Source organism: Euleptes europaea, chromosome 18 (assembly GCF_029931775.1).
Source record: "Euleptes europaea isolate rEulEur1 chromosome 18, rEulEur1.hap1, whole genome shotgun sequence".
NCBI lineage: Eukaryota > Metazoa > Chordata > Lepidosauria > Squamata > Sphaerodactylidae > Euleptes > Euleptes europaea.
In genome coordinates, this window is record NC_079329.1 from 2,119,424 (window position 1) to 2,132,471 (window position 13,048).

At 47.4% G+C, this 13,048-nt stretch overlaps 1 protein-coding gene across 1 annotated transcript in view; it reads left to right on the top strand.

Moving 5' to 3' along the window:
- Positions 1–921: 921 nt before the first annotated feature.
- Positions 922–13,048, top strand: part of EFNB3 (ephrin B3) — a 47,823-nt gene continuing 35,696 nt past the window's right edge. Inside the window, exon 1 of the mRNA XM_056863433.1 lies at positions 922–1,040. Coding sequence (XP_056719411.1) covers positions 922–1,040 — 119 coding nt within the window. The remainder of the gene's footprint in view (positions 1,041–13,048) is intronic.

Sequence of the window (13,048 nt, forward strand, 5' to 3'; positions counted from 1 at the left end):
CCGGCTCCACCATCGCGTTTGGAGCGCGTCTTCTCTCCAGTATTTCCCGTTCACCAATTCTCTTCTCCTCCCTTTTTCCTCTCTCTCTCTCTCTCTCTCTTTCTGCCTCTCAATTTTTTCCCTCCCCTCCTTATTGCCATTCTTTTGCCTTCATCGCTGGAGTTATTCATTGCTCAGCTTTGCAAAGGGCGGGGAGGAGCACCAAAGCGCAAAATCTTACCGAAGAGGAGGAATCCAGAGAGAGGGAGAGAGAAAGCGAGAGCGAGCCAGCAAGCAAGGGGTGTGTTGCATTGGTTGCCAATGAATTTTTCCTCTCCCCCCTTTCTTCTGCCTCGCAGCGCTCACTTTCTGCGCCTCCTTGCCGCACCCCCCCAAGGAGTCCAGCCTGGAGGAAGCCACACAAGCCGGAGGCAACGTGGATGACACTTCTCCCTGGCGCTCCGGGAGCAGTCGGGGTGGGGGTGGCTCCCCCCCTTTCCCTTCCCTTTTTTCTTTCTTTCTTGCAAGCACAACCCCCCCCCACACACCCCACCCCAAGGCAGAAGACATGCAGCTGCGCCCCCCAAGACTGTCTCCATCTTCTCCACTGGATCTCGGCGCGCGCCTCAAACTTTCCGGATCTACCCAAAAAATGCTGGTGGAAAAATGAGGATTTATAAAACTTTGCTGACCGCCGGGATCGAGCTCTAGCCCCCCGGCCCTGTTGCGCTCTCTTCTTGCGTCTCCCCCCCCAAAAGACCCCCAGTGTTTTAGTTGCCGCTCCTTGGAATTTGTGTGTGTGGTTGTCAAAGCAGGGAAAACAAAGGAGAAGCCAGGAGAGAAAAAGGGAAAAGACTGAAGGGGAGTTGGACCCCCACCCCCATCCCCACCCCCGGCTGGCCACTCCACTCTTTAAATAAGGAGTCGGGTCTCCGGGCAGCCATGGCTCTAGGGAGCTCTTGGGTTGGATTTTATATCGGGCTGCTCTTCTCTTTGCTGGAACTCTGGTTTATAGAAGGGCTGAGCTTGGACCCCATTTACTGGAACACCTCCAACAAAAAGTAAGTATTTTGCAAAGGGAGGGGGGTCGTCCCTGCACACAGATACTGCGCGGTGTTTTTGGGGACCCCTTTTCCAAACAAGGGAGCGCGGTGGGCAAGTTCTTTGGGGGGAAAGAAGTGGGAGGGAGGGACGGAGGGAGGGAGAGGTTTGGTACAAAAGAATCTTCTTGTTTGGCTTAAAATAAAATCTGGATTCTGTTGTTGCAGATCTTTGCAACGAACTATAGATGAGCCAGGGGAGGGGAAATAATTTGCTGGTTGGAAATGGTAGGCTGTGTTTTGGTGATGGGAGCCTTGGGCCAATTCGAGGGAAGCAGACCAGAAGGAAACTCTTAACCACAAAGGAGTCTAGCTTCACACCAAGTACTAAACATTTAATACATTTCCTTTTTGTGTGTGGGTGTGGGTGCAAACTTTTGAGATCTGTTTCCTCCTTCCCTTTTGAATTTGGAGGGGGTACAGAGATGTGGGGGAAACTGGATGGGAAAGTTAATTCTTGGGTTTTCGTTGAATAGTTGCTTTAAAAAAAAAACACCACAATGTTAGTGGTGTTGACCCCTGTGCATTTTGCTGCCCACCCCTATTTGTATTTTGGTTTCTTTTCCTCCATTCCCAAGTGTGGCTCTCCGTCTTCCCCTGAAGAAACAGTTGAATGGGTGGAGGGGCCAAGTAGGGAAGGGAGGCGGGTAGGTGACTCTCCAAGGGAAAAGCTGTCATGCCTGTGAATGTGGTCTCTCTCCCTGCTTGTGTGTAAAAGTGCTCCAAAAGTTAGCTTGTTGAGCGTACTCATTTAATTGGAAGTGAGCCTGTTGATCAGTGGAATTCCCATTTAAACATGGAAGATAAGTAAACCTGATGAGATTTGACTTCTGGGTTAGTGTGTGTGTTTGTGTGTGTGTGTTTTAGGAATCATTTAAAGACCACGACCAGTGACTTTGGAGAATTCAGCATGACATATATGTGGGGTTTGGGTGTGTTTTCACGGCCGTTCTCACACAAGCTGCTGGCAAAGATCAATCCACTTGCCAATTGTGAAAATGTATTTTGTGCATCAGGGCTGCGATTTCCGCTTTGTGTCCCAAGACGATCTGTGCAGAGGCAACTCTGAAATTCTCCTTAGCTCCTTTGACTTTTTCATCTTTTGTGTGTGTTTCCTTCTCGTTTGTAGAGTCCGCCTTTCTCTTACTGAAACCCCAGGCGGATTACACAGTGGAAGTCAATATGATCAACGGGATGGGACATCCAGTGAACAATTCCATAGGGTTTGCATTGCAGAAATTTGAAACAGACCTCTTCCCTCCCCCTTCTTCTTTTGTATATGTGGATTTTTAAAAAAATTAAATATGCAAACCTTTCAGTATAACCCCAGTGGGAGGGGTTCTCCTGTGCAAACTGCATTTGAAATGGATGGGGAGTTGTGGAAGTAACTTCTTGGCTTTTCTCTTCTTAAACCTTCTCTGCGCGCACGCACACCGGCCCATTTTTCCAGATCAGAGCTTTAATAGGTCAAACTAAGAACATTTCTCTCCCCGTCCTTCCCTTTAACTGGAGTTTTCATGCCTGCCCATTTCCTCTTGTGGTGCTGGAGGTATTCTAGAGATGGAACGATCACGTCCAATTCTCTTCCTTACACACAGTCTCGCGCACACACACAACCAACACGCACAGCTCTGCCTCCAGCCCAGAAATGACTCCATCTGTTAACAATTGTGGTTAAACCCCCAATAACTTCTGAAATCTAAGCCTGCCGTACACATTTCTTTAAAGGCTAGGGGGTGGGGGGAGGAGGCCGGCCTGGAATAATGTCTTGGGGTCCAGGATTACATCATTTTTTTCAAAGTAGCATTGGGGAAAAGGTTGGTAGCTTCTTTTGGGGGGGGGCGCACGGTGTTAGTTGTTTGTCAGAAAATCTAGCACATAAAAACTGTGATTCATAAGTGCCACAATTTGCACTCTCTCGTCGCCATGTGAGAGAGCGCTTCCTAGCAACAGAAATATATATTAGAGCTTAATAGGTCTATTTGCCTAAATCATGGTGTGTGTGAGAGAGAGAGGGAGTGTGTGTATTTTCCTCTTTTCTTACCTTCCCTCCTCCCTCCTTCCCTTCACCTTAACAATCTCCTCAAACTGCAGGGAGGGGGGGCAGATAATATTTCCCAAGACTGACTTCCTCCCCCACACTTTGACTCTATATAATATAATGGAAACAGAGCGACAGGCGTTCCCAATTAATGATTTTTGTACTGATGAGTTTGGTTTCTGAGAGTGAGACTCTTCTGCCTGGACCCCCCCTCTTGTTCTCTTTGCATTATGTGGGCGTCAGTAATGGGGGGGTTAATCTAGAGAGCAATCCATGGGGGAGTTCTTTGGCACACCCCCACTGGAATAAATGGGGAACAGGTTTCATGGGGGTGCGCCAGAGAACTTCCTGTGTAATTGTGGCCCCCCCAGTATTATCTTGCACAAATCTTCCTTGAATTTGAAATCTTGTTGCTTTCCAGCCTTTTTTTGGGGGGCTGTTATAGTAGAATCTCATGTTGTGGGCAAAGTTGGCATGAGTGGAGGAAGAGTACCAAATTTGGGTTTGTCGGTTTGGAGGAGGCGATGGGTCAGGTTGGAGGGTGCAGAAACCTTATTTGTGGGTCAGTGGAGGGGGTGGCGTGGCCAGCTTCTCTCCCCCCACCCCAGTTTCTGCATACTCTAGACACTTTGCTTCTGAAGAATCGCCCTGGATTGTTTAAAACCAGACAACCGGAGGAGCCGCTTTCCCGGAAAAGTTATTTCCAGAGAGAACACACACAGAGCCGGCCTTCTACCTGTTCTGCCCAACTCAGATGAGGACGGATGGTTTGGACAAGAGAGGAAGAATGTCAATTTATCTTGCTGTTGTAGGTTTCCTTCACCTCTCACACTCTCTTTCTATCTCTCTGTTTGGCATTAACTCACCCGGCCTCCGTGAAGACAGGACGGGTTTGGAGAGAGACACAAGTTGTGGAGTTTGACATGGGGTTGTGTTCATCTTTTGTGGCATCTGGCAGTCTGGGACTGAAGCTGCCGGTTTAGGCTTGCAGGTCCGATGTCAATCGGAGGGGAGGGGCCCGTGTGCCTGAGTGTGTGTACGTAGGCTTGGGTTGTGGGGGGGTCGCTTCCCCTGCAAAGAAGTAGGGCCGCAACCTTGAATTAGTAGATTCATGAGCTAAAAAACACTTTAAAGAAATCTTAAAGGTGAGCAAATTTATGATAGCAGAATCTTCTGTGGACTAGAACGGAAAATATTTAGTTGTTTAATCTGCGAGAGCAGGTTTTAATTGCCTTATTTGTAACAAAGAATGAAGATATATCTGGTGGGTTACCTTCTAGATGCAAAGGATGGGGCTTCTCTTGAGCGTAGATGCAACCCGGTACCTATTCTTTATGGAACTGAGAATTAAAATTAAACTGTAAATTTTCTTGCATTTCCTTCCATCTCTCCGCAAGGCTCCTTTCTGGAGGTTTCCATTTGACGCACCTCTGTGTAAATGCAGTCGGGTTCGTTAGTCGATCTGTGGGTTCAAAGGCAGGTGCTTCCTTGGTTGCCTGCTCCAGGAGCTCAAGTGCTTTCCAACATTAAAAGCGCTCCCTCTTTCATCTAGAGGTCCAGAATGGCCGAGAGGGGAGAGAAAAAGCATTTCCCCCACTCAGTGGTGATGTGGCAGAAATCATGTAGGTGTGGGATGATGGGTGAATTTTGTGCAAAAAAAATTCTAAGTGCAGGTTGCCTGATTTATTGCTGGTCCTTACTGGTGTTTTTCACCTGAAAGAGAGCTTTACAATTTTATTGTCACAGCAGTTTGGCACGAGATGAGATGTTATCCTGGGAAAACCCATGGCTGGAATGAGAAGGTCGGCCTCTGCTATCCAAACAGAAATCCTCTGTCCGTTACACCACAAACTTGATTGAGACCAGTCTCAGTTGCTGCTTCGAACATTGCACACTTTCAGAAAACATGAAACCCCCTATGTCGATGGTCACATGTGATCATTTTTACACATACGTTTTTCTGTGTACATGTAACATGCGACCTCTCGGAAGCCGGCATGTAAATACAACAAAAGAGAAGCGCATGTGATCGGTCCATTCATGACAAATTATCATATGATGTGCATTCTTTTTCCTGTTTATTCCGCCACTGCTGAGAGATCTTCAGTTACTGCCCCCCCACTCCGCATACATGCACGGGAAAATTTTATTCCATTTGGGGAAACTCCCTTTATTGTGTGCTATTAACAAGAATTTGAAATTTACACCAACTAGAAGCAGGAAAAATACCCTCTTTAGGGTCTCCAGAAATGGGATATTTCAAAGGGCAATGAAAGGCCAAATCCAAATTAGTTTGTCCAAATTAGTTTGGCAGAATGTGATTTCTACAGACTCAGACAAAGTTGTACTGGGTTTGAGGTCGTGGCTTGATAACTTTCCCTGAAGTGTAACTGGCAGCCCACCGATATTTATATTACCCCCCAAATATTACCGGATTGTTCCCGGCAAAACTGCCATCCTGAGAACCAGTATATGGGTATCTTTTAAAAAGCAAACTTCCAGTCCTTATGACTGCAAAGAAAAGTTGAGAAGCACCTGAGCAATGTTAAGCGAATTCTTTGAAGCCAGAAGGTGGCCCTGGATGGGATCTTTAGAGATCGGCATTTCAGCGTCTCTTCTCGTTCCCCTCTCGTAATTAATAGAAATATATATTTAAAACAAGCGCAGAGATGCAAACTTTGTGCAGGCCACAGAATACATCTGTTCAGAGTACAGAATTTTGCTCTGAAAGTGGCCAAATGTAGGTTGAATGGCCAGCCGTGTTTTTGAGAGTCAACGCTTCCTCCGTCAGACACAAACGGAAACGGAGATCTCCATTTCTGTTCGTCTGACGAAAGGTGCTTTGACTCTCGAAAGCTCATACCCTGAAATGCTTATTGGTCTCTCGGGTCCTCCTGGACTCAAGTCTAACTGTTCTACTGCAGACCAACTGAAGATGTCTTTTGTATTTGAAAGGGCCCACCACCTCAGTGTGGCAGGGCCTGACCTAACCAGGGGGTTCTGTGTTTGGGAGTCTGCATTTTAAAAAAATTCCCAAGTGTAGGCATGCGTGTCTGAGAATGTAGTTTACAATCCCTGGAACACAGAAATCAGCATATGCTTGGTTTGGCCCTGATCACAGAAAGTCTGTTCGTTCTTGTGGCAGAAGTCCCGCAACATTTGACAGGATTGCTGAGCTGTAGAGATTTGTCGGAGCATCCTAGGATTTCTCCCTCCCGGCACCGTTTGGATCGGGTGGAGCTCCCCTTGCCTGTCTTGACATTAAGCCCAAACTACCTGTTCATGGGGAGATCCATGCCTGGAAATCCCATTAAGGCTGGGAAGCAGGGGCAGGTGCCCTAAATTGGATAAGGTCAGCCATGTGGAGGGAGGGTGGGAGGGGGCATGTTAACCCTTTCCAGACCGCACTGGTCCCCTGATTGCCGACCGCCCTCTGAATCAGCTATGCGCCATGATGGGGGGCGGGGAGTTGGTTCATGCCCTGATACCCGGAGATCAAAGTGGAGAGTTGATCACCAATCTGGAAAATGCACTCCGAGCTCCTCTCCACAAGCAGCCGTGCTTGGACGTTCTTCTGTCCCTCTTCCCGAGGGGTGCGGATGCTTCACCCGTTTGAAATAGGGTTGCCAGGTCCGGCCCGGGAGATTTGGGGGCGGTGCCTGTAGAGGCGAGAATTTGGGGAGAGATTTCCCCCTAGAACCTACGGTAGACCATAAGAGATTGCTTTCCAGAGCTGCCATTTTCTCTGGGGGAGCTGATCTCTGTCATCTGGAGATAAATTGTAATTCTAGGAGGTATCCAGGCCCCACCTGGAAGCTGGCAAGCCTAGCTTGATATGGCAGGCATTATTGGGTCCTTTTGTTCAGCAGTTGGCCTGGAGTTGGTACCCTGTTTTCTGCAGCATCCTTGCTTGGCCCCAGTTGCAGACTCAGGGCAAATCTCCGCTGCCACCAACCCTCTCTCTTTTCTTTCCATCAGAGGCTCCTCAGAATTGTAGTTTGAGGATAGATTCGGAGGGCAGTCGTGTTGGTCTGCAATAGAAGAGCTAGATTCAAGTACAGCGGCGACCTTGTGTGTGTGTGTGTGTGTAAAGTGTGGTCAAGTTGCAGCCAACATGGCTACCCCATAGGGTTTTCAAGGAAACAATCATAGCGTTGGAAGGGGCCGTACAGGCCATCTAGTCCAACCCCCTGCTCAATGCAGGATCAGCCTAGGGCATCCCTGACAAGTGTTTGTCCAGCTGCTGCTTAAAGACGGCCAGTGAGGGTGAGCTCACCACCTCCCTGGGTACCTGATTCCACTGTCCAAGAACTCTTACATTCAAAAGAGACATTCAGAGATGGTTTGCCATTGCCTGCCTCTGCATAGCCACTCTGGATTTCCTTGGTGGTCTCCCATCCAAATACTAACTAGGGCTTAGTTTCTGAGATCTGACGAGAGTGGGTTAGCCGGGGCCATCCAGGTCAGGGCAGTATCATCTTAGAAACCAACAAGATTTCTGGGGCATAAGCTTTTGAGAGAAAACTCCCTTCATCAGATAGATCCTATGAGGAAAGGAGCTGGGTTTGTTTAGCCCGAAGAGGAGAAGACTGAGAGGGGATATGAGAACCATCTTCAAGTACTTGAAGGGCTGTCATATGGAGGAGGGGCCAAGTTGTTTTCTGTTGCTCCAGAAGGTCGGACCAGAACCAACGGGTTGAAATTAAATCAAAAGAGTTTCCGTCTAGACATTAGAAAGAATTTGCTAACAGAGCTGTTCCTCAGTGGAACACGCTTCCTTGGGAGGCTCTCCTGCCCTGGAGGTTTTTAAGCAGAGGCTAGATGGCCATCTGTCAGCAATGCTGATACTATGACCTTCGGCAGTTCATGAGAGGGAGGGCTTCTTGGCCATCTTCTGGGCATGGAGTAGGGGTCACTGGGTGTGTGTGGGGGAACTAGTTATGAATTTCCTGCGTTGTGCAGGGGGTTGGACTAGATGACACTGGTGGTCCCTTCCAACTCTATGATTCTATGACTGGGGAGGTGGCTGTGAATCCGGTGTTAGAGGGCTGAGGCCTCCTTCTCGGGATTCCACACAGAGGAATTGAGTAGTCAAAGCAGCTTAAGGCGGTCACGTAGGGGAAGCCTGGAGTGCCGGGCAGGAAAGTCCGTTCAGTTTGCCAAACCCGGCAGCTGATATAGCCTTTCATGGACATCTCGCTCTAGTTGGAGAGGGCACAGGAGAGGCACCGGGATTCTGAGATGCACAGAATTATTTCAGGATGTTTGTCATCTTGGTAGCAGAGCACAAGAGCCGGTGCTGGCATGCATTTCAGTCAGTGTGGAGCCGAGGGGGGGGTGTCTCCTGGAGTTCTCTCTTCAAGCCGTGCGTCTTGCAGTCAACCTTCTGTGTGGCCTAGGGCAAGCTGTGCACTCTCTCTCTCCCTCACTGCCTCAGTTTCCCTACTGGGAATAACTGCTACCTGCATCTCAGGGTTCTTGTGAGTCAGTGACAGTCAAGTTCATAAAACGCACTGAGAACCCAGAGCGGCATCTGCGTTTGCACCAAACCGTGAGTGTAGGCAGAACCAGGCTGGTGAGCAACCTAGAGATCTTTGTCATTATGACTTCCTTTGTTTCTGAATAACTAGGGAACTTGTACCTTTCCCCTCCCCATTCTGAAGCTCCCCTTAAAGGGCAGAGGCTGTGGCTCAGCGGTAGAGCATCTGCTTGGCATGCAGAAGGTCCCTATTTCGATTCCAGGCATCTCCAGATAAATGGATCAGGCAGTAGGTGGTGTGAAAGACCTCTGCCTGAGACCCTGGAGAGTGGCTGCCAGTCTGAGTAGACAATACTGGCGTTGATGGACCAAGGGTCTGACTCAGTATGAGGCAGCTTCGTGTGTTCGTGATCCAATACTAGTCATTGTCTAAACCTTTTGGAGGCTGGTAAGGGACAAACCAGCAGACGGGTGTGCGGTTTGGCTCTTTGCAAAGTTTTGCCTACCTCGGATCCTTGGGGAGAACCTCGGGAAGCAAGCCATGCCGTTTAAGATATCTGTCTCTCTGATAATCTTGTGTGTAGAGTTTTTTTTTCTCTTTAGCTGCTTTCCCCCCCTCCCCTTAAAACTTGCTTTCTGGTATGCATCATTCCCAACGTCTGAACTGCCGGGGTTGCTCTTTGGGTAATTGTAGTGTCTGTTTTATTTTGTTTTTCCAAAAGGTGAGGGCGGGGCCCCAAGGTTTTTGTTTTCTGGAATTAAAGAGCCACCTGTGTGGAGAACCTCACTTGACTTTCCGCCTCGTGAGATTCTCTGGCCCCAGAGGTCCTGGGCTTTCCCTCCTCGCTGCTAAGTTGTGGTAGACTGTAATTTGCGCTGATCATAGCCTTACATTCTTCTGTTCGGCAGACGGATCTCATAGAGGTTATTTGAGCACCAGAGATTCAGTCCCAGGGTGTGTGGTTGCGGGGGTTGGGTCAGACTGGATGACCTTTGCCATCTTTCTCAGACCTATAATTGTATGAGACTCTAATCTTCCTTGGGAAGCTACTGAGAAGCTGCATCATTTTCAGACGGCTTTAAATCCAGGTGATTTTGATCTTCCTTTCTTTGAAGAAACGGTCTTTGAGGCATGGATTTCCCTTACTTTTTGAAAAAAGTCCAGACTTCTCTCCTGTCGAGTGTTCCTTGAATTTGCCCTCTACCCTAACTCACATGGTAACAATATTTATGGGGCATTTTCGAAGTGTTCCAAGCACTTCACGTACACTGATGTGTCATAATGCCTGTCGTGTAGGTGAAGATCGTGGGTTGGATCCAGACAACATTTTCCCTAGGGCAGAATCAACCTCTCCTTCCTCCCTCCGCCCGCTGTGGTCCACCCATCCCCATAAAATGCTGATCCTGGGGGACGGGGAATTTGAGGAATGGCATTCATGGGGGGTCTGCAGTGGAAAAGGGAGATTGGTGGAAATTGCCGATTTAGTTTGGATCCAACCCTCACACCCTTGTATTGTAGAGGTGTGTGTGTGTTGGGGGGGGGTTCAGTGTGAGACAGGGTAGCAAGGCAAAGTCTGTTTCATTAATTTATTCTCCCTTCCTGGAATGAAAAACATTCTGGTTCTTTGGATTTTTTCCCTCTCTGTTACTCACATCCGATGATCCACAGAAGTGTCAGGTTTTGAATAATTTTTTAAAAATCAAATGAGGTATATATGAGTGTACAAATGGATAAGGCTACAGCAGCAATAATCCTAACATTTAATTAGTCTACAAGCAAACTCTCTATACCACAGTCTGATACTCTGTTAATAGCTGTGCAGTTATAAAAAGTCACAATTATAGTTTATTTTTTTCAGAAGTCGAAAACCTTCGCCCAGCATTTTCCAGACTTTGGATAACATGATTTCAAAAAATACATTCTTTCTGGATGATGCTTAGTATTTAGGATCATTATCATATACCATAAATATAATCAATGATAATACATAGCTGATATTTCATTATCCAGAATGCACATCTGAATTCACAGTACCCATGGGTGACTCCTGGAATATGCAAAGTAACAGTCAAGACTCTCTGGGGCATGTGTAGATTGTCTTTTCTTCAGTACCAAGCAACTGAATCCTGTTTGCACACATGTAAGATCAAGACTTCCCAGGAATCTGGCTCACCTCTCAGTCAAACATAAGTCTTAACATTTTTCTCGCAGAGAAATTTGATTGTTCTCCTCCAAGAAGCACCCAAAATGTTCTCATTTTTACAGTCTTCTTCTACACGTTCAGCTGTTTTCTTCCTCTTTCCATCCCTCAGGCCACTGGGATAAATGAGATATTTTAAAATTAAAGTGATGTGTTTTCTCTCTGGAGCAATCAAGCAAAACCAGTTTTGCCTTCTGGTTTTTAAAAAAAATAAATCTTCCAAATTTCAACATGGAATTTCTCAAATGTTTTTCCGGCCGCGACACATGGCAGGGAAATCTCTCTCCCAGGCTTTCCTGTGCCCTTCTGAAGGCTGCATCATTGTAGGTGTTAGAAACTGTTCTTGTTTTTTATTTTTCCCCCATTCATATTTCGACATTTGTTCTCGGTGTTGCAACGTATGGGGAGAGAGGTTCCTATATTATTGCATGGAACGGCCTGTCAGAGTTCCAGTGTGGCCCCAAATTCCTTGAGCGCAACCTGGAGAGAAATTGTGCACATTTACGGAGGGGGGGGGCAGAGCCCCACCGATGCTCGATTGCGCAGATCCTTGGATTTTTGTCAAGGGAGCTGAAAGTTTACTCAATTAACAAGAATGATTAATCGACTAACGTTTTAATCAGAGGTTGAAATTTGCCTCCGGTCGGTCTATTAACTAATCGATGCAAAGCCAGATAGTAGATTGATTTAAAAAAACAACAACCTGAATTGGTTGGCGGCCTTGATTTCCAGCACAGGGGGTGTAATTGGGATGCAGGTTGTTAACAGAGCCTGGAACAGAGTGATGTTCTCTTGGAGAGCGACAGCTGGAGCTTACAAGAGCCGTAGCCCGTTTTTGGCCCATGGTGAATAGTGAGCAGGGCCCAGAATGGCTGGCTCCTCGCGTTCTTCCAGAGAGCGCACCTCCAGGAGCTGCCCTGAAATGGACAGGATGCACGCAAGAGCAAGATGCTGGACTGGAGTTCTCTGTCTGCTCATTCTGCAACTGCCGGTGACATCCAAAACTCCTTGCTCAAGCTTGCTGCCTCAGTTTCCCTCCCTGAGAGGCCGCCTCTGCTTTCATACCCTCCCCAGAGAGAAAGATTCCACCACGTTGCCACCAGGCAACCTGTTTCTGGCCTCTACCGCCATTGCGGTTGAAAAGGTTCTTCATGTTGTCTCAGACGTGGGAACCAAGTGGTCTCAATCTTCCTGAAGCTATTGAGTCCCGAGGGACTGATCTCCACTGCCTTGTCAACTTTCTTTTGGCAAGTGTAATAAATGATTCTTCAATTACTCATATAAACCAGGGTGGTTAGGGTGTCAAATTAGGACTGGGTTCAAACCTCCACTTAGCCATGACGCACAGTGGGTGACAGTTGTGCCCTTTCGGCCTAGACTACCTCACAGGGTTGTTAAGAGGATAAAATGGAGGAGAGGAGAACATGTACGCTGCCCTGAGCTACTTAGAGGAAGGGTGGTATAGAAGAAGAGTTGGTTTTTATATGCTGATTTTCTCTACCTTTTAAGGAGAATCAAACCGGTTTACCATCTCCTTCCCTTCCTCTCCCCACAACAGACACCTTGTAAGGTAGGTGGGACTGAGACAGTGTGACTAGCCCAAGGTCACCCAGCTGGCTTCATGTGTAGGAGTGGGGAAACCAACCCGGTTCACCAGATTAAGGTCCGCTCACCGCTCATGTGGAGGAGTGGGGAATCAAACCTGGTTCTCCAGATTAGAGTCCACTGCTCTTAACCACTATACCACGCTGGCTCTCTCTAGACTTCTAAGCAATTTCCCCCATGCTTTTGATTCTTTCCACTTTCTTCCTGAGGGAGTGGCTCTGTTTATCAGGGGTTAGTTGGCAGGTGTCAGCCTCTTGTAGAAGGGCTGGAATCTTTAAATCCTTTTTGCTTTGAAGGAAAGGTAGGATTCTGTTCTTGCAAATCATCAGGATTTTCAGTTTAGGTGGTCTTTTCACAAGTGGTTTGCAAACAGCTTCACCCACGACTCCTCGCCACACCACCCCTCCTTCAGATTAGCCTTGTGTCTACTGTTCACAAGTGAATTTTTCCCCTCTACTGGGCAAGGGTTACTCTGCACGACCATTCACAGCTCTATGATACCCGGCTCAATAAGTGTGTAGCAGCCATTCAGAGCAAGTCAGAGAAGTAAAGCTAGTTCAGAGGATCTCATCTAACAGTTATGGTTCTGAATAAACGATTTTTTTTTTAAGCTGAACTTTCCCCTAAAGAAAAGCTTTTTAAA